This window comes from Chelon labrosus, assembly GCF_963514085.1.
Source record: "Chelon labrosus genome assembly, chromosome: 7".
In the NCBI taxonomy this organism is placed as follows: Eukaryota; Metazoa; Chordata; class Actinopteri; order Mugiliformes; family Mugilidae; genus Chelon; species Chelon labrosus.
The window spans coordinates 12,152,054-12,172,965 of record NC_140343.1 but is presented as its reverse complement, the minus strand read 5'-3'; the positions used below and the strand labels follow the sequence as shown (position 1 = coordinate 12,172,965).

Sequence of the window (20,912 nt, the reverse complement as noted above, 5' to 3'; positions counted from 1 at the left end):
CCCTTTACGCTGCTTTTCACTGGCTTTCCTCCTAAAGGCTTCACTGTGAGGACGTTATTTAGGCCTATGTCCACAATTCTGCTCTCTCCGCTGGGACCATTTACCACCCCGCGCTGGTCTGGCAGGTCCTCTGGTTCTCCTCTCGGCTGACAAGGACTGGCAGCACCTGTCTCGCCCAATTACACCTGATGGGGTCTGACCCACTGAGCTGGGTTAACTGGTTGCTGGCTGAACACTTTTTGAACTCTGCCACTACATCTGTTTCCCCAGCGTGGAAACTATCTGTGAAGCATCAGGCACGCATTTAGCGTTTGGTAAAAGTTGATAAATGCTTTTTTCTTTTTTTCTTTTTCCATTTTCAAACTGCTCATGAAAGGACATGCTCCTCTTTTGTTCTTAATATAGAACGTCTTTCGTCTATAATTTATACCTGGGAACTGCCAAGTGCTAGATCATATTTCTACTCAGCGCAGCTACAAGTGTAGCTGGGATTCAATTTTCCCTGAAGTGGAAAGAAGAGAATGTTTTTTTCCACTTTTCTCAGCTTGAATTCAAACTTGTGACACACTGCTCACCTCTGACAATGTTCTATCACCTGTGCAACTTGTCAAGTCTTTCTGTTAGACCTTTAAGCCTTTTAAAGGAAATCAAAGGCCCATTAACAGTGTCCTGACACTGAACTAGTAGTAGTAATCGTTCACTGAACTCTGACCCGGGCAGCCCTCAAACTCTCTGCCATTGTGTATGTCCTTTGCTCAATGCCCAAGACATACAATGATTGCTCACAGCCCTACAAACACTTAAGAAATCAATGATCTCGGAGTGATAATCTCCTCCTTGGATAAAAGCCTTCACTGGAGACAAGGGAAGAGTGACAGGGGACAAAGAAAAATAGAGAGGGATAGAAGGAGATAAAATAAGGCAATAAAATAAAAAAGGGATGTCTAACTCTGGAAAAAAAAAAGAGCACACACAGACATCATGACAAGTGTCTCCTCTCCGCTGGGTTGACATCTAGATCCCTGTCTTTATCGACAGCTGGCTTAACTAAAAGCTCTTCTGGCAGCGAAGGAAGTGACTGATCGTTCGCACACAGAAGGGTCGTAGATAGAAGGAGAAATACTCAAGACACAGGCTAAACTACGGGGGAATAATAAGGGAAGTAAAGGAGCCAGGGAGCATGTCAGAGATACGACCCGATCGTCGAATATTGAATAATTCTCCAAAACCTCGGTTTGTGCAATTATTTTTACAGCTAAACTACACCGGTTTCCGTTATTATGTCTAAGTACGGCATAATGATAAGTTGGCAGAAGGCGGTGTGGGTGGATGGAGGGTGCGCAAAGTGAAGGACAAGCTGCGAATACCGTGTTTCACAGACAGAATTCTGTCTGCGGTTAGGATTAGGGAAGGAAAGCACTTCGGCTAGGATTGGGAAAAGACTGTAGATTGTTATGGTACAATAACCTTATTTTTGGCATAAAAAAAAAATAAAAAATACCAGTGAATTGAGGGGCAAATGTTACATCTATGGCCACGCACTGTAAGGGGTTTGTTTGAACTGACCATTAAGCTGTTATTGTACTGGAGAAATCTCCATTCCCCCTGGAGGAATGTGCGCAGGGTTTTCAGCTTCCTCTCATCTCATGGACACCAAGTTTCATTTACAAGATATTTAACAGGGAGAAAATATACGTAACCTTCTTCCTCAAATGTATGCACTGTGCAGCAGTAGGACTGACACTAATTCCCAGTATGAATACATTAATGTTATATTAGACACCACAGTGACCAGTGTGAGAGATTAAATACATCTAATAGAGAGTAAGAGTCTGATGCCTTAGTTCAGTAGTCGGTACAGAGCTACTTTCATGCCTCATTTCACTACAATCTTTATTAACCGGCTCTGCGTGTAGGGCACGGGCAGCTGTCTAAACAGACACACAGATACATGAATATACAGCACATCTGCTTTCACACTGCCATGCACATTTCAGTCCCTCAGGGGAAGCGGGTATGCATTTCAGGCTTCTCGCAGCCAATCACGTGCACATCTCCATTCGGCTGTATATGATATTAATCACATCGTTTCTAAATCTCCCGGCTTTACATTGCTTAAGCCCCTCCCCCTTTCCCTCTCCCCCCCATCCCTCCCCCCCACACACCCGACGCTGATCCCCTCAGCCAGCTCTACGGCGTATGTGCCGGGCTTCTTTTGCGGGAGGCCCAGGCAGCGCTGGAGAACAGGCACTGCCGGGGGCGATACACATCCCTCAGGTGGGCCTTTCATTATGGATGATGTTTCTGCCAAATTATTTAGACCCTGAGCCCCAGCAACATCCCCGCCCTATGAAAAAAAAAAAAAAAAAAAAAAAGAAAGCCCTGGCATAAACAAACACTTGCATGCACGCACACACACACATGCTCACAAACTCCTACGTCCCAACGCAGTCCTCCCCATCCCGCTCTCTTTCTTCGCAAATAACACAAACATTAATCCCGCTTGATCACATGTATGTGAGTGCGGGCGCTGCTTTGGGCCAACAATTCATTAGTCTCTCTTTCTTTGTTTAGAGGAGGTAAAGAAGTGAAAACCACTGGAATTACACATAGATGTAGGAAGCTATGCATGAGGAAAATATTCCTCGTATGTATGCCACTGTTGCTCTCGGTGCCATACAGGGGCCAGGCTGTGCGAATCTACCTTGACATATTTGGTTTCAGTAACGTAGGATGTTAAAATTGGTTTGGTCAAGTGTGTGTGCGTGCATGTGTGTGTATTCCTCAGAGGCCATTTGTTGCAGACTTGTTAGAATAGAGTCAGAGATGACACTCTCCTGGCAGTGTCTGACCTCGGATTAGAGAGCGGAGAACAGCTTTGGGATCTGGACACACACATAAAGCCACACACACTCACACCCCATCAACGCTACTGCCCCTCTCTTTGTCCCTTAACTCATTTTTGCTACTTATCCCTCCTCTTCCTTCTCAAAACCCATGCTCCGGCTCTCCTCCTAGCCTCAGCTTCTCCCCACCTGCCTATCCCAAACACTTCAGGCTGATACCCACCACCTCCTACAAATTCCCGATTCAATTCCCACTCTCTCTCTCTCTTCCACTCATTCTCCCATCTCCTCTTTCCTCTTTCCTCTCTTCTCCCGTCCTCAGTCGATCTCCCCTCAGAGTTTCTGCTTTCCTTTCCGAGGCTCTAAAGCTCAATGAGCTACCCCCTCATTACCATCCCCTGTTCACCCAACCACCCTTGCTTCCAGCTCAGCTCTCAGTTACACTGCACCGTGCATAATCACACAACTTGCACACATTAGGATTTGTTTCTTTTAATATTGTGCTTATTCTGCTACAGTTGCAACAAGTGTGCACCACCGGAGAGCAACAGCAACAATTCCAAATATGTCAATGTTGTTTTTACTACTACTAACTACTTTTGAGAGAAAGAACATGTCAGCAGCAACTGCAAATGTAAAATGCATAAAGTTGGACATGGAGCAAAATATCAGGGATGAGAGATTTGCTGCTGGTAATGGCAGTGATAGATTTGCACTCGTGATATAGCTGATTAGAAAATAAACCTATGGTATGTCGGTAAAAATATTAAACTTTCATCCATCCAACCATGCATACATATTCCTTAACCCTTTGCATGAGGGCAGCGTGGGGGAGCTGAAGCCAGAAACTAAAACCTAGATTTTATTTGTGAGTTGTGTTAGATAAAAAAATACATTCATAGTCTAACTCTGTGAATGTATAAAACTTCTCGGCTTCCTCCGTTCCTCCCTTCCTTCCTTCTCTTTCCCACTACCAGGAATCCCTTTTTTACCGTCCATTCCCTGCGTCTGAGTATCATCCGCAATACTCTTATGCAGGTGATACAAGATACCAGAGAATGTGACACCCATTTTTTTCAGAGACTCACCCAGGCTGAACAGGACCAGGAACTTGAGGCAGACAAACTCCCGTTGGTCCAGCTGCAGGGAGCGTAGTTTGGCCACGAGCTCCTGGGCATGGCTCAACAGATTGTTGAGCGTGGCTCCCGCCTGCGAAGCGATCACTGCATAGTCCACCTTAAATAAGAAGAAGAAGAGGGAGAGAGGGAAGTGAGAAAAGCTGCAACACCGCTGTGAGTCTAGCTGGAGTTTAAGCAGTCAAGTACAAGTAGAGATACTGTGAAACACAATGTCAGTCATTGATTTATAGTGTTAGCAACACGGTCATCAAGGTAGCAAAATGGAAAACTTGGATTTGGTCTGTCAGTCAGAGTCTGAGGCACAGGGGATGCGTAAAATCCGAAGCTACAGGCTGTAGTTTTTCTTTGCAGTTTAACAGTATTTTGTAAAAACATGCATGGAGGGAGCTGGAGAGAGGCCGGACAGATTGAACTGCACTCTGATAAAAATATGTTCAGGCAAGACAGGAAAAACAGAACAGGCAGGTAGACTGTTGCTCCAATAAGCCAATCTTCCTTAGATCTAACTCATCCGCCCAAGCACACACTTGCGACTTCGCTCCGTTTCCAGGTGTACTTTATATCTGCAGCCGCTGCACATTTGTCTGGGAGGCAAGTCCTTAGCTGCCACTCACAGTAAGCAGGACCATATTAAAGTTTTATATTTATTGACAATTCATTACCATAATTGACTTTGCAAGGGTTTACAGGGGAAGGTAGATGTGCAGTTCCTAGAGCTCAGGGAGGAAGAGGGTCCCCGCAAGTTTCAATCAATTAAAAACAGCCCTGCGTTTGGAATTTATTTATTATATAAACGCGATGATTGGAGGCAATTTTTTTATCTTTTTCATGCGCCTAAAAAACAGAAGAGTCAGTAAATGTCCACCAGGTTTTATTCTTCTGCCCCTTTCCCTTCTTGTCCTGCCTCATCCTTTTACTCCACTACTCTCTCCCGCTTTGTCCCGACTCCTTTGTCCCTCCTTCTTTCCTTCTTTCTTACCGCCTCTGACGCAGAGAGAGTTATGACTGTGTGAAAAGCAGACTCTGCCCCCGTCTTCCAAGGTGTCAATCAATTTACATAAAATCAACTGTGCATGAAATAAGTTCATTGAAGGATTGGACTGTTGATGGTGATGCCTTGGGTTATTGCCTCCTAGCCTTAAGTTAAAAGACAGAAGAAAAAAAAAATGCTATAATGTCACTATAGCAGACTTAGCACTAACTGTGACTCTGGTGACCTGCGTATCAATCAATCAATCAATACTACTTTATTATCCCTCTTGGAGAGACATAGAGGGTAAATATATGAATAAACCTTCAAATCAAATCTCAACCTATCATGAACGATGAACGATCTTAGCTGAACATTAACGTTGAATATGGAAGGTAAGATAAGTTTTATTCTTTGAGGGCTCTGATGCAAGAGGCTGCGCGATGCAGACGGAGAATGACCCTCGTTCCTTTTTTTTTTGTTTTGTTTTCCCTCCTTTATTTGAATTTCATGTACAACGGGAGCGCTATCAGAACGTCAGGATTTGTCCTGAAAAAAAACGACTGCCAAGCTGTGAGGCCTCGCTTTAATCATTCAACAGATCGGTTCAGTCCCGTCATGTCATCTTCGCGCGCATTTTTGCGCGAGCTACACTGGGCGTTTGATCCCGTGACAGTAGAAAGAACACGCACTCACGGCCATTTCTCGCTAGAAGTGGGAGGCACAAAGAACGAGAAAAAAGAAAATATGAAAAGGACAGGAACTAGCAAGGAAGGAACAACAAATAGAAGAATAACGGAAAGCAAAAGACAAAGGCTTTTTTTTCTTTTCCAATGTCACGTGGAGAATATGATTGGCAAGATTGAAGAAGAAATTTGATTCAGAGCAAAAAGAAAGAAGCGTTTGTTCAAATTTTATATGGGAACACGGGCCTGTCCTATAATCACACTGTCCTCCATGGTCCTTAGTATTATTTGTCTAATTCCTCATTGTAGACACCCTGCATTTGGCCAGTCATTGGTATGAATACTCTTATATCAAAATGCGAAACTTCATCTTAGTTATTAAAGAGAAATATATATACAAAAAAAAACTACCTGTTCAAAAATAAGAGCAAATATTTCTTTCTAAAGCCATATTGTGCACCAACATTCGGCATTGCTATTGGACAAATGGTCCTGCTCTCTCGCTGCTGCGACTGTAAGTTGCTCTTCGTGTGGTACAGCCGCACCATCTCAACATCTTTGACATTTTGACCGCTTGACAGTTGGCGAGGATACATATTCTGACAGCCGACACCGGAAAAGAGACTTACGCTGTGTTTTCTCAACAAGAAAATCCATCTTTACCTCCACGTACCGAATCTCAAATCCACTCCCTGTGCTACTCAAAATCGACGCAGAAAGAATATAGAAACTTGGATATGACTGGATGAGAGCGGGTTTAAAATAGTTTTTGGTTTTCCTTTAACTGAGAGATTGATATCGTAGGGATAGATATGCCATGGTGATTAGACCCAACTTGGCTAACGTACGTTGTGGCTCAAACCTTTGCATTATGTGAGTCTGTGTGTTAGTGTGTGTCTGTGTAGCATTCGCTTAGGGTGATGTTGCTACTGTGGTCTAAATATCCCTGGTATTATCGCTGCGCTGTCACCCCTGGCCAGGCAGAGAATAATGGGAGATAATGAACTGTTTCAGAGCCTCACACACACACACACACTGACGCACACATTCGCACACACACCCCTCAACACCAGCTGTTCATTAACCAAAGTATGCAAACGAAACCTCCGTCCCGAGCCTCCCCTGACTATCGGGCCCCTCCTCCTCCTACTCCCTGTTCCTCCTCCTCCTCTTCCTTTTGACACATTTCTTTCTCCCCCTTTCTCCTCTTCTCCACCACGTTGTCCCATTCTGAGTCCTCCCGTCTCTCCATTCGTTTTCTCTGCACGAGTCCGCATCTTTGGCCTTGCCTTCTCTTTCCGTCAGTTTCTCCTTTTTCTCTCCTCTTGATACCTTTCCTCCGTCCCTTGTCTTCCGAGTCGGTCCATCTCCTTCCTCCTTCGTATCATCGGCTACCTCGTTCTGCACCAAATTAATCTAGATTTGCTCAGTGACCACTTCCAGTCTTAATATAAAAAGTTTATATTGTCGCATCTAATCCCAGAAGACGCACTTCCCCTCTCATAGTACTATCTACCACAGTCTGCATAGATGTACTACTGCTTCTTGCCTACCATGAACTTATCTTCATACAGAATCGTGGAATTAAAAACGGACTCTGTAAACAGAGCGCACACACCTGCTCCAATATTTATGTCAGCATCTATTCTCCTAAAACAGTTTGTTGAGAAGCACTGTTATGAGCCCCCCCAAAAAAACAAAACATCAATAATTAATGACTTCTCAACTCTCTGACAGCCGTGTGACCGGACAGAAGTATATTCATGTTGAGCATTTTCGCACCTGTGTGTGTGTGTGTACGCTGCCTGCTTTAGGTTTGCGCATCAACTACTTGCGAGTGTGTGTGTAAGGCGCCAAAACGGAAAGCAGCAAACAGTCTGATATGCGGAGGACCTGAGGCTCCAGCTCCCACCGACTTCCTCAAAGACCCCAGTAAAGCAGAATAACACATTTAGCCTCATTCTTCATCTGTCCACCTACTCACTAAGCTACAGCGTGCATGTCCGAGCTGCTAATTTATTCACTGTCGGAGTGCTCAGGAAATAAAAAAAAAAAAAGATTGATTATTCTGGTGACATGATTTTATATCTATAAGCGCTATCTATATTTAATGAAGTGGGGACTCCTGCGTGGCTGTGAAATCAATAAAGCTTAAAGGGATACGTTGAGGCGTAGCAGGACTGGGGAGGAAAAGAGACAAGACAGGAGGACGGTGCGGGTTTCGCCGACTCACCTGCTGGCCGGTGACCAATAGGATGGAGCCCTCCTTGGCGTGCATCACCTGCCGGAAGACGTGGTCGAGAATGAGCAGCTCACTCCAGCAGTTCTGCAGCAGCTTCATCTGGTCGTCCACCTGGTTAGAAACGCAGAGACAGACACATCAGCTCCACTGTTTGTCTTTCCCTCACAGCTGCGACAACAGTCTCTCAATGTCATGTCCTAAGTGTCATCACTGGAGATCGTACGTCTTTCAGCGTCCTCTTGTGCTGCGCGTCGGGGCCTTTTGTCTCTGCGGAAGCTAAAGTTTATAAAGTAGATGGGTTTCCGAACTGACAACATAATGAACTTGGTGCATGTAGGGCTTAGAAAATCAACCAGAAAGACAGGTCCAAACTGTACAAGTAGAAAAAAATACACTTTAAATGTGTATTTATGGCTCTGTTGTACATTTTATGATGAATCCTTTAGTAAACAGCTTTATATACGAGGACAATTGCTTTTTTTTCTGGTTTCCTGCAAGTTTGCTCTTTTTCTCTTTATTATGAGATTATATTATCCACCTTCTCTACATGTCTTTGTACCGACAATAGACGGGTATAAACGTACTTGATAGCTATGCAAACCGTCTGCCTGTGTCTGCGCAAATATCAGCCCTGAACATTTATTGTACTTTTCATGAACTCATTCGAAATTCTGAATGCCCGTACAGAACGCAACGATGTCCTTGATGAAATAATGGCGCGCTGCTATATATTAAGCAGCCGCCCTCAAACAAAAAGCCGAGGCACCGTGTCAGCATTAGCGGCTTGTAAGTATCACAGGCAGCTGTTTGCAGGGTAAGCTCGCTCACGGGTCAATCGCTATTGATCAGCTGCAACCGCAGACATTTTTTTAAATTTTTTTTTCTTCTCCGACGTTACACAAAGCTCAAAAGTCCCCTGCACGCGCTCTAAAGCTTTCTCATGTGAACCTTTTCCACACTCAGTTAAGCACTTTGCTACGTGCCTGATTTAACAATGCCGCCAGGTTTATCTGTTTGCCCATTGCCAGGGGTTTTTGAGTGATTCCACAGATGATAATGATTAAGTAGTCTGTTTTTTTTCTTCCCTCCCAAATGCCAGCCGCTGGCTCCCAGGGACCCGCCAGGTGAATTTGGGAAGCTGACACAGGTGAAGCGGCGAACCAAAACAACCCCCTCCATTGTAACGGCTAGTCTCTTCCCATGCCTGACTGTTAATCATTACCACCACATAGCCAGACGAGGCCACGTTGAGAAGGAAGGAATGAGGAAAATGTATGAGAGGTTCTTTCTCTCTTTCTTTCACCTCCCTTTTTTCCTCCCCCTTTTCCATCAATAAACATTGTGCTCTTTGTGGCATCAGTGGGAATAATGTGTCTTTTCGGGCACGCTGGAATTTTTGCGGCGATGCGAATTGCTTTGATTCTGTGAGAACTCGAGAATGTCAGCCAGAACTTGCGGGGTGAGCGATGTCGATCGATGTTACAACTTTGTGACGGAGGCAGGTGCAGCGCGGAGGCACACGAAGGAATGTCTTTTTCGTGCTGTCTGGAAATTGTACACAGATCCATTTGTTGTAATCAAATGACCTTAGGTACTCGTTTGATGTCAACAACGCCAGCTCTGCCAACAAATACTTTATTACCTTACGTGACACGGCAGTGGAAGCGGCCGAGTCTGAAGTCTAGTTCTAGTTGATTAGGATTATTTTAGGATTTAAACCTGTGTCAAAATGTATCTGTTTGCCTTTCAGGTAGACATAACAATAGACAACACGCGGTCTGTTTTAGTACGTTAGCACTCGGGGAGCCATTTGGGATCTGATTTGAGTACCAGTTTCACATTGTGTGAGAAAAGCATTTGGAAAGCAGCTGTTAAATCTGAATTTACATCCAATTTAAAATCAATCCGTCCAATAACAGTCCAATTTATAATAAGTGTTTTGTCCTGTAGTTCCCAGTGTTGCATGAGGAAATGTTTTTCCCTTTTTAAAACTCAGTATTCAAATATTTTGACATAAGGAGATGAAAAGATATGAGCATATAGCATTTGCATTGCAGCAAACTGTTGACTATACTTAGACAAATTACTTTTTACATTAACAGTTAATTTAGAGCAGCATCAAACATCTGTGCAACTGAAATAAAATTCTCAAAACAGATAAATGACATGGTGAAATCTTGCAGAAACAAATTCAGAAAGTCACCAAACGCGTCTCCCATTACTCTTTCATCAGCTCAGCTCAACTCAACTTTATTTATAGAGCGCTTTAACAACAGCCACAGCCAAAACAAAATGCTGCACATAGGTAAGAATAAGAACGTTAGACATAAGACAAACAATTAAAAACAATAAAAGCAATAAAACAATAAAAAACACTAAAAAGCAGGGTCTCATGCTGGGTTGAAAGCCAAGGAATAAAAATGGGTTTTAAGACAAGTTTTAAAAATGCTGCTCTGACCTTTTCTAACATTTTTTGACAGCATCATGGACTGTTTTTTTTTTTTTTTTTTTTTGTGGCTCTGCTCTTGAGCATCTCAAGCGCAAGACGAAAGCAAAATTCAAATGCCTTCATTAAAACCATCAGAGAGCCAGGAAGGCAGTCAGAGGAGGGAGCTATCTATGCTGTGTCCTATTCCTTTTCTCCTCGTCCCTCCATCTAAGGATTCTGGAAGCACATGCGCGCGTATGGACGGGTACATATAAGGCTCTTCAAAGCGCCCCGCTGCATGTCATCGTTGCTGGCAAGTGTCGGGGTTCTCATCAAAGGCCTGTCCTCACTCCGCCTGCCTGGAAGCTCTTCTCCGACAAGAGGCCCGGGTCATCAAAGGGGGGCAACTCGGAGGGGATGACGACGGGCCACAGCAGCCCAGACTAGGGCAGGGGACACCCGCTTGGATACAGGGGCCGACTGGTGACAGACAGGCAGGCGTAGCGGGGCAGATCCGGGGGTTGGGGTTCATTTCGCTGACCTTTTAAGTGCCAGTGACACGAGCGGTTTCCCTGACAGGCTCATCCTTTTGCTCTGTCAAACGAGCAACAGTCATGGCGCCTGATCTTACAAGATCTGCCGCCTGCCCGCTAAGATAATGTGAACTATCTGACATGGCAGAGAGGACGGGTTGAATGTAATCTCCGTGCAAAGACGACACCGTCAATAAAACAACTGATAATCGTTTATTCGCACGTGTTTTGACCCTACAAAGTTCATACACGCCATTTGGTGAAGTTAGTGAGCAATAAAACAGGTGATTTATTTAGTTGTTAGACCTTTATCTCATTACGTGCGCATGGAAAATTTTGATAACCACTTTCTGTTTCCAGCAGTGTTGACTTTTGCTTGACTTTTTCATTTTGCCGTGTCTTTACTGAAAGAGAAATAGAAAACTGTAAAATTTGAGACTGAAGTGAGTCATAAAGTTTGTTTCAGTCATGCAATTAATACATTTATATGTCTTTGGCTGGAACAGACTTGTATTAGAGGCAAGTCTTCATCTGTTTGACGAGTAAAATAAGTATAATATTTACCTACAAAGCCTTGTTTTGAGCCATTTTCTCTGCTACTGCCTTACGCTGTTACTTAACGCTTCCTCCAACTGTTTCAAAATAAAAGCTTGTGGCCTCTGCTCCAAGATAAAAAAATTAAGGATTATTTCCTCTCTGACAGCCAATTTGGCAGCAATACTCATTAGAGAGCTCAAATAGCACTGATTAGGTAAATTAAACATATAGTCCTTCTATTTTTCCCTCTTTATCCGCCCTTATTTTGGTGCTTTTTTTTATTTGTGTCAACCACGGCCCTTTTGATGACTTGGCATCTAACTACCTACTGAGTTACATTTGAAAAGTCGATTCACAAAGCATAAGCAGAAGATTTGATAAATAAACGTTTATTTATGTTGCTTAAATTTGCTTGAAAGGAAAAAATTAAAAAAGTGCAATAGTACTATAATTTGGAGGTGACGGAAATTTCCAGTTTCCACTAGCATCACAATTAAAAGGGAAGGTTATATTAGTTGCATGTTGAGAATTCGCTGTATTTAGACTTTTTAGTCTTTTGATATTGTTATTCTCACTGGAAACGTCTGCATCATCTGCACCACACTCTTTAGATGCCTTTAAGTCTTGTTGTGAAATTGCTTTGTGGTCGAAATTTTTACATTCGGAGCCAAAATATACCAATCTAGCTGCAAATCCGAGAAATTATTTACAGCAGTATAAATGAAAGACTCGTCTACGTTCTGCAGTCCCAAATCTCCACCTGTCCTTGAGTGGAGCAAAACTCATTACAAGGGTTTAGCTTCTAAGGTTCATGCAGAAAACACGCTCCCCAGAAATCGCTTCAAACTGGCTTCAAAATCCACATTTAAGGCTACGTTTCAAGGTGTGATCTACTTAATATTTTAATATCACCGCTAATTTTTGGTTTTCAAAAAAGAACAAGAAAAAAAGAGGGGGAGGGGGGGAGACGTTCCAAGCAGGAACTTCTTCTTGCAGCAGCCGGTGATGAAAAATACATATCCTCCAAGAAACCAATTTAACACCTTTATGATCGTTAAGGCGAGTGGGATCAATGGCCAGATCAATCGCTTAGCCCATAGCTTTTGTTCAAAACCACTGGCTGAGATTAATGGGATTTTCCAGAGAGAGAGGTGGAAAAAGAAGCAGAGCCCAGTTGAGAAAAGGGGGGAATGGACCTGCCAGATAGGGAATGAGAGAATGAGAAAAGACTTGGGGTGGGGGGGATGGAGAAAATAAAACATAGTGATTAAGAGTAGATATTCACCTCCATTTCTGGGCAAATGTAAATTAATTGGAAATGGAGCATTCAGACACGCGCTGACAAAAGTAATGTTTATTCATAGCCCCCTGCTAAGAGTAGAGCAATTATCATGGTGTGTTGAGTCAAAACAGGCCAATGTACTACAATCTTTACCACCCCCCCTCCCCAAACCTCCTCTTTCTTGTGGCCGGGTTTTGGTCTAGTGCCACAAGCATTGTTAAGCTTCGTACGGTACGGTGGGCTTTAACGAGAGTACACAGCTGGATCTGATTTTAATAAGTAGTTCCATTTTTGATGTGGCATAATGAACAGATTAATGGAATCTCCTTCTGTGGAGCCTTAATGAATGGAGAGAGGTTTTTTTTTTTTTTTAACGCAGGGGGGAGAACACACACACACACACACACACACAGGCTGTGAGTTTATCTGCCTCAAACGACTTGTACATAAACAATAGCTGCGCTTCTATCTTCCCTCTCTCTCTCGCTCTCTGTTTGCTGGATGAGAATCAATGCTGTCTCCGAATACTACAGGTGAGATTTGAAGCCGACATCAATGCCGGTGCGTCTCTAGCAGCCGTCCTTTGGTGCAGTCCTGTCTTGGCATCTGTTCGCCTTGAGCCAAACAGGCCGCGTATTCACCTGGGAACGGGCATTAATTTACCTAGAACAGCGCCTGTTGTTCTCAGAGTGCTGCGAACACTTAATTACGCCGTGCCTGACAGTGTACTGTAGCTCATTTCCAGTTAATTTAATTGAGGAGTCTCGGCGTGGGGCAGCAGCAGTGAAAATGTTGGTGATTTTCTGGTGATTTGGACTAAATGGGCGGCAGTGTATCGCAAATCACAGAGCTGTAAATGCTTTTGTATGTGTGAGCACGTGCAACCAAGTCGATCTGAATGAAAATCTTACCAACAATCTCTTTTATTTCTTTATGACCCGTCGTGTTTTAGAATACCAAACAGCAGCAACAAACAAATAGGGCAAAATCAAGTCTGTAGTTAATATCCTTATCTTGTTTTCGATTAAATCGAACTGCAAATAACTACTGAATTCCCCCGCAAATCATTTTTGACGGCCATTACTTTCACAAGCTGCGAATAGCGGTACATCCATCAGGAAAAACAACACACTGAATGACAAAACCCCCAGGATGTTCCAGTTATGTGACCCGGTGAGAGGAGAGACGTGTCCGAACTGTGTCCTGCTCCCTCTCCTTCCACTTATCGTGGCACGCGGCACCTTTTAGGTCAAGATACCGGGCTTGGCGGGGTGATAAGAGTGCTGGGAAAGCGAGCAGGTGCCAGGTGGTGCTGTGAGCGGAGCGGGATAGGGGGGCTGCACGGCAAAGAGAGGGACGATAATACTGGCGATAACGTTCTGAGCAACTGGCTTCGGGAAAGTCAAATTTGCAAGTTGAATTAGTTCGGTGAAACATGCCGAATTATCAGAAAATTATCACAAATTAAATCAGGGAAACCTGACTCAGCTGTGTAGACAGTAACCAAAACTTATCAATACACAGTATGCTACTATTTGTTTTTGTTTTTATGCAATACAGCTCACGTGGCTCAGTCTGGCTGTGCTATAGTACCGGTCAGTCCTTCTCTCTTCTGGTTTTTACCCAGTTGAACTTCACTTAGTTTGTTTTCATTTTCATTTCTCCTGTGGTCACGTAAAATAAACCTATTATTAGTTGCGACTCTTGTGTTCGCTCCCCTCCTTTGTCCAGCGTTGAGTCGTGGGTTGCGAAGGTATGTGACACTAGACGTATAACTCCGCGCAAATGCTTATCAGCATTTCATGTCAGTGGCACCTGTTCGTTGGCTGCGTGCGTCTCTGATCCAACAGATCAGGTAGAGGAGAATGCCGGCGCGTTTATCTCCAACTGAGCACACAGAAATCCTAGACTGTTATTGTGTCTCTTAGCAGGCATCGAGATGCCACTGGCCATCTGTGAGCTCGGAAAATATCACACAAGACACAGCAGGCCTCCTCCTTGGAGGTTTGTGATTCTCACTTTAGAAATGTACTTGTACTGTACGTTAATTAGTAAAATGTCACGTATACTATTTCCAGTGCTTCACTTGGTGAAATCATCAGTCTTCCTTCTCGGGAACGTGTACTCATATGTCATAAAGTAGGGAGTAAAACACCGGATACTTGTCACCCTCAGTGGTCGCCATGTTGTCAAAATATTGTCAATCAAACTGTGAGCTACACTCCATCGAAATATGAAGTTAAACACTTCACTTTTATAACTATATTATTATAAATACAGCCTACTAGTATAACTAAACTGTGCTTATAGAAGACATCAGCATGAATATTGGGTAGATGAGCCAGCCTGCTGTTGCTGTCACCATTTACAGTCAAAATCCATACATAATGACCACAGTGTACTCCATTTAAGAGTACTAATGTAATTATCCAAAATGAGACATGTAAATGCAACATACATCGATCAGGCATAACATTATGACCACCTTCCTAATATTGTGTAGGTCTCCCTTGTGCCTCCAAAACAGTTGTAACTCATCAGAAAATGGACATGGACCTTCTGAGGGTGTCCTGTGGTGTATGGCAACACGATATTGTTAGTGGGGCGGCCTTTGGGTCCTATGGGTTGAGAGGAGGGGCCTCTGTGGATCAGGCTTGTTCCAGTGCATCCCACAGATACTTGATCAGTTTGGGATCTAGTGAATTTGGAGGCCAGGTCCACACCTTGTGCTGTTCTTCATGTTTTTTGAGTTGTTCCTAAACCGTACAATTTCTTTCTGCAGTGCAGTTTGTTTTCTCTGCACCTGAATCTATTCTTTCCTAATTGGACCTACAACAGGACATACTGGAGAAGAAAGATGTGGAGGTTGCGATTGTTCCTAAACCGTTTTTGTGTGTGTTCCTGTGTCAGGCTGCATCCTGCTGGGGATGGCTGCTGCCATCGAGGAGTGTCATTGCTATGGGGTGGGGGTACCTGGTCCGGTCTAGGTGGGTGGGACAAGTCTAAGTAACATCCACACGACACATAACTCAGCAACAGAAATACTAGAGCTGACGTGTATTCAAAATTTTCCATGTTGTAGTTTCATACTGTTTCTGTCGGGGTAAGTAGCTGCCTATGTCATATGACCCAATCATTAGGTGAGGTGTTTTAAATGAGTCTGTATGCGTCGCTGCACATGCCCTCACATGTGTCACACAAGGAGCAGAAATGCCTTTGTAAGAGTGAATGAATGCTGTATTGTGCGTGTGCGTGTCAGAAAGAACTCTTTGTGCGCTCCCGCGTGCGTTTGTGTGTGTCTGATCGATATCGCAGAGGCACTGAGATTGATTGGTTCCCACGGTGACCGCATTAACAGACTCTGGAGGCTGACCTTTGACCCTGAGAACCCCTCCGCATTCGATTGGCCACACTCTCTCCCTCTCCCCAGTCTTCACATCTTCTCACCCGTCCACACATCCTGGCATTCTTCTTCTTGTCCAGGACTTGCGGGAGAAAAGGGAAAACAAAAGCCCTGCCGGTGATTGGGCATGCCCCTCTTTCCCTCCCTGCCCTATCCCGTTTGCTCTTTCATCCCATACTGCATGCTTTTGTCCGGAGCCTTGTCGAGCAGAGAGGAAACGAGACGTTGGGGCTAATAAGGCCGCATAGCTCTGACCGGGCCTTGCCTCAACACACACTGACATAAGGCAGACACAGGACATACAGTACATTGCTGCAAATTAAGGCAGACCAGTTGAACTTGTGCGCTTCATAAATACGTAAATAATGACTGAATAACATACGCCACGCTACAGATGCTACACCACAATAAGCAGCTGCTGGAGCTAAAACAAATAATGGATCATGGCACATAAGGTTAAGTTGTTAGCTTTAGCCCGTATGAGCACACACACGCACTCACAACTGCGCGCGCACACATCTGTGAGAATCCGAGAGAAGCGTGGCACCACATTCATGAGGAAGGAAAAACAAAGCATCTCTGTGGGCCCCGCGCGTTTCAGCGGGAAGAACGTCTTGTTTTCTCAAGGTCGCTGATGATGGCAACAAACCCTCCTACCTGTCTGATATCAGTGTGGGGATTTGCGGATGAACCGAGCACGCCCCAAACTTCCCTATTCTGTTTTTACTTGATGCATAAGCATATGAAAGATAGAAAAATCAATAAGGCAAGAGAACGGACCGGTGAGGGGCCAGGCATGAATTTCAATAGATGTTTTTTTCATGCATGCGATGTTTATTGTTTGTCTGCTGAAAGCTACCAGATACGTATGAAACAGGTAACGTCTGGCGGCTCATTTTAATCCCCCCTCCCCCAAAAAAGAAAATAGTTAATTGGGCTCAAGCTTATTCATATATGAGACGCCGCAGTAAGAAAATGAGGAAAAAAGTAGGTTGTGAGAAAGAACTGTACGTACTGTTGTCTAATTTCTGACGAAAGTTAATCCATGAGTGCGTAGCTTAGAGGCAAGGAGTTATGTTTTTGAACGCTATTGTTTCCATGATACCTTACAAGCAGATAACATACCCAGCCCCCCCATCCCGCACACACACGCACAAACACACGTATGCGCACAAAATCTCAGGGCTTAGAGCTAAGAAGCTATCAACTAATTATCAAAAACACAGAGAGGCCCTAATCAATTATTCACATGAACATTAGAGCGCTAATACACATGTAGCCCAGGGAATGGCATCTCCCAAAAGTAACCCTTCCCCTCTCTCCCTCTCTCTCTCTCTCTCTCTCTCTCTCTCTCTCTCAAACACACACACACACATTTGGAGGCAATCACGTCAAGACCTGCATACTTACACAGAGATGCACAAACAGATGCTTGACAGTAATGTCCATACCTGAACCTGCACACACACACACCACCATTCCTGCCATTCCACTCTCTTACATAGATTCCCTCCTCCTTGCATCAAACGCAGACAGAGAGAAAATGCATGCCATCCAAATGTAATATGAGTGCTGCTTGTAGACCGTCTATAAGGTTCCTGGCTTGAAGGTACTGATCATAGAAATCCTATTGATCTATCTGCACCCCCCACGCCCACCTATCACACACACACTCACACACAGTTTCCCCAAGCACACACAAACACACACCCAGAGGTTAATCTCCCGGGCGATTCCTACGCATTAAGCCTCGGCCATTGGATTTCCATGCTGTGAAATCATTATTTGAGCTAATGCCGCAATTTATGACTTGGTGTTTGTTTGCTCAGTGTGAAAGGAAGCTAGAGTGGGTGCATTATATGGAAGCGAGGGAAATGAATGTGGTTGCATGCAGGTACGAATCCGACCTCTGTTTCTTTACGTTGTCTTTGTCACGTCAGATCTGAGGGGAGAACTCTTTTATTTATGTTTGTACATGACTGTACACATTTATTGCGTGAATTGGTGTGTGTGCCTTTGTGAGACTGTCACTGACAGACAGTAGGAAATGAGCTCATGATATTTGTCTGGCTGTCTGCGTGTTAAGAGGAAGAGATGGCAAGAAGAAGAGGAGACTAAAGGTTTCACCCTTTTGTATTATTCAGAACAGTAGAGACACTCCTTAACTCTCTCTTAGACCCACAGAGACAGACATATGCAATAAACCTTAACGCAGCGAGGAAGACTAAAGCTGTTTTAAAATGCAGAGACTGACGCAGCGATGCTTTCTGTCTGAGAGGGTGGGAGACACATATTCCCATTAGCGTTTGACGCACTGGGGTGTTTTTGTTTTTTTTGCGTTTTTCCTCGGGGGGGAGGGTTGTAAGGGGGTTTACACGTTGGGTTTCAGAGCAAACAGCTGTGAATCCTCATCCAAATGTGGCACCGCTCCAGAGATCACTGGGATCACACCCCTTGATGCACAAATTAAATATCTGAATTACCTAATTGAGCATTTCCAGAGCTTCTGATATGTAAACCACGGAACTACAAGGAAGATGAGGCATCAAAACCGCAACGCCGCAGAACAGATGGGGCCCTGCTTCTCCCCAAAGTGCATCTCCAGGCCTTGTCTGACAGAAACTGCCACGAATGCATCTGGATCAGGAAAAAGATGTCTCTCTGTGGCACTGTTGCTGCGGGCCTGGTGCTGCTCCTGATGGGAAGTGCAGTGCAACATGTGGTGCATAAAGCATTGGCCTAAGGGAAGGTGAGACCGCGGCTTGCCGCCTGAAAAACCTTGTCTCTTCATTTTTTTTTGCTCAGCATCACTGGTTCATTTCTAGAAGTTTAATGGCGTTGTCGACACCTTTCTCAACAAGTCCCCTTTCGGCATATTTGGTTTATTGCTCGTCATTGTTTCAGCTTGCTCGAAAAGCCTTTTTTATCCCCCTCTGAGAGGGCGCAATCCTAAAAGAACGCAGGCCTGTAATGGCTATTATTAGTGCCATGCCTTTATTTCACATGTATGGGATCGTTTATCCACGGCTTGTGCCAGGTTTGCAGCTATGATATATGGGGAGAAATAGAAAAAGAGACTGGCAGATTGAGAGGTGAGGAAGAGGGAATGGTGTGAGAGTAATAAAAAGTCCTGGTCTAATGTAAAAGAAATAAGAAGAGCAGGAGGCAAATTAAAACCAGCAAAGAACGGAACGCCCAAAGTGGGGGATAGGGAACAGGTGTCTTTGTCCTACTTTGATGGCGGGGCTAAAGCCATTTTCTCGGCTGGGTCGCTGTTTGGCGTGCAGCCCCATTGAAATTTCTCACCCGTCGTCACAACACAACCACAATGTCTAGTGTTACTCCTCCGAACTGCGCGCATCAGTCATCGGTGTGCAAATTCAATCACCCGCCTTACCAGTTGAATATAAATACCCCTCAACTCTTTAAGTGTAAAACTAGCCGGCAAGCTGTCGACTCTGCCCCACCACTGTCTTATCTATTGTCTCCGGGACCCAAGCTTCCCCACACCCTATCCAGAATAGGCATGCCATAAATAAGCATCAAAAATAGACATTGGGGGACAACTGTTGACAGCCTAGTGACGAAAGCGGCGGACACAGGCACAACCTCTAGGCAGGCTGGATTACAGGCAGATAATTGAGGCCACGCAACATGGAAACATAAGAAGCTAGGGTCACTTTGTATGTGTATTATTTTGTTTTTCTTACCTGTAAAGCCAGTTGAAGTGCTGTGTTTCATAGTGGAGTTTAGTGAACAACATTAGTTTTAGTTTTGTTTTACAGCATAAACATTTCTCATCTTGTATGTATAAAAATAGGATCACCAAATTTGAACTTAACTTGCAAACTAGTTGCTGTACCGTGCCATTTTAGTGACATTATTCAAACTGAGCAATGTTAGACTTTACATTTCCATAATAAATATTTTAAGTCTAGGAGATCAATAGCTTTTTGCTCTTTGATACTTCAGAAACTGTCTCCCGTACAGAGATTAAATTCAGGCAGGCCCAAATGAGGAAGATAAATTCACTGACATGTTTGCATAGCTCTGTATGGTGAATTTAGTTTAGAGGTTGAGGGTCAACGTAAGGCTGCAGCAGCCACACCTCGGCCCCTCTGACCTCCGGGAAACCCTATAGCCGGGAACTATTTAAAAGCAAAATGCCGGCACTTCTGTCTGTATATTTACTAGTCGCCTGACAACACTCAGCCGCCCCAGTCTTACCGGAGTAAAAACATTGTTTTTTTTATTTTTTTTATGAAGATCTAATTTTTCCTTTGCGGCATTTTATTTTTTACTTGCAGAGGTTCTGATGGAAGGCACTGACGAGGAGGAAAGGTCCCTGCATTAAAAGTAGATTTAAATAGCTGTAAGCGCTGTAGAGAGGAGGAGGAGGAGGAGAAGGGAGGGAGAAAGTTGCTTTGTACTTTGGCGGAGTGTGTAAATTGTTTGCACACCGTTGAGTTGATTTGTTAGCAGCCCGACCAACTAAATCAAGTCCCCATATCCACTTTGTTTACCCAATTTCTCCGTCTTTCATTCTCACTTCCGTTCCTTTCAGCGTCTCTCCCTCTCTCTCTCTCTCTCCTCTCTCCTTCTCTCTCTCACTCCCTGCTGATTTGACTGACTGTCGCCAACTTGTGAAAGAACAACTGTGTTAGTTCGGGGGGCACCGAGGCTAACAGCACAGCCTAGTCACCTGCGTCACCGTCTTAACAAGCAGCATGACCTGCCAATAAAAAAGGCTTTTACCCTGATCATCCTCAAACAAGACTTAAACGCAACATGCTCTTTCTCCTGCCGAATGCCCAAAGTGCTCGCAAATGCGAATCAGGCTGTGTTA

General features: G+C 44.2%; 1 protein-coding gene across 1 annotated transcript in view; it reads right to left on the bottom strand.

Moving 5' to 3' along the window:
• nr5a2 (nuclear receptor subfamily 5, group A, member 2) overlaps nucleotides 1-20,912 on the bottom strand; it is a 61,583-nt gene that overhangs the window by 16,699 nt on the left and 23,972 nt on the right. Inside the window, exons 5-6 of the mRNA XM_084547550.1 lie at nucleotides 7,875-7,994; nucleotides 3,935-4,082 (exon numbers count right to left, since the gene is read on the bottom strand). Coding sequence (XP_084403676.1) covers nucleotides 3,935-4,082; nucleotides 7,875-7,994 — 268 coding nt within the window. The remainder of the gene's footprint in view (nucleotides 1-3,934; nucleotides 4,083-7,874; nucleotides 7,995-20,912) is intronic.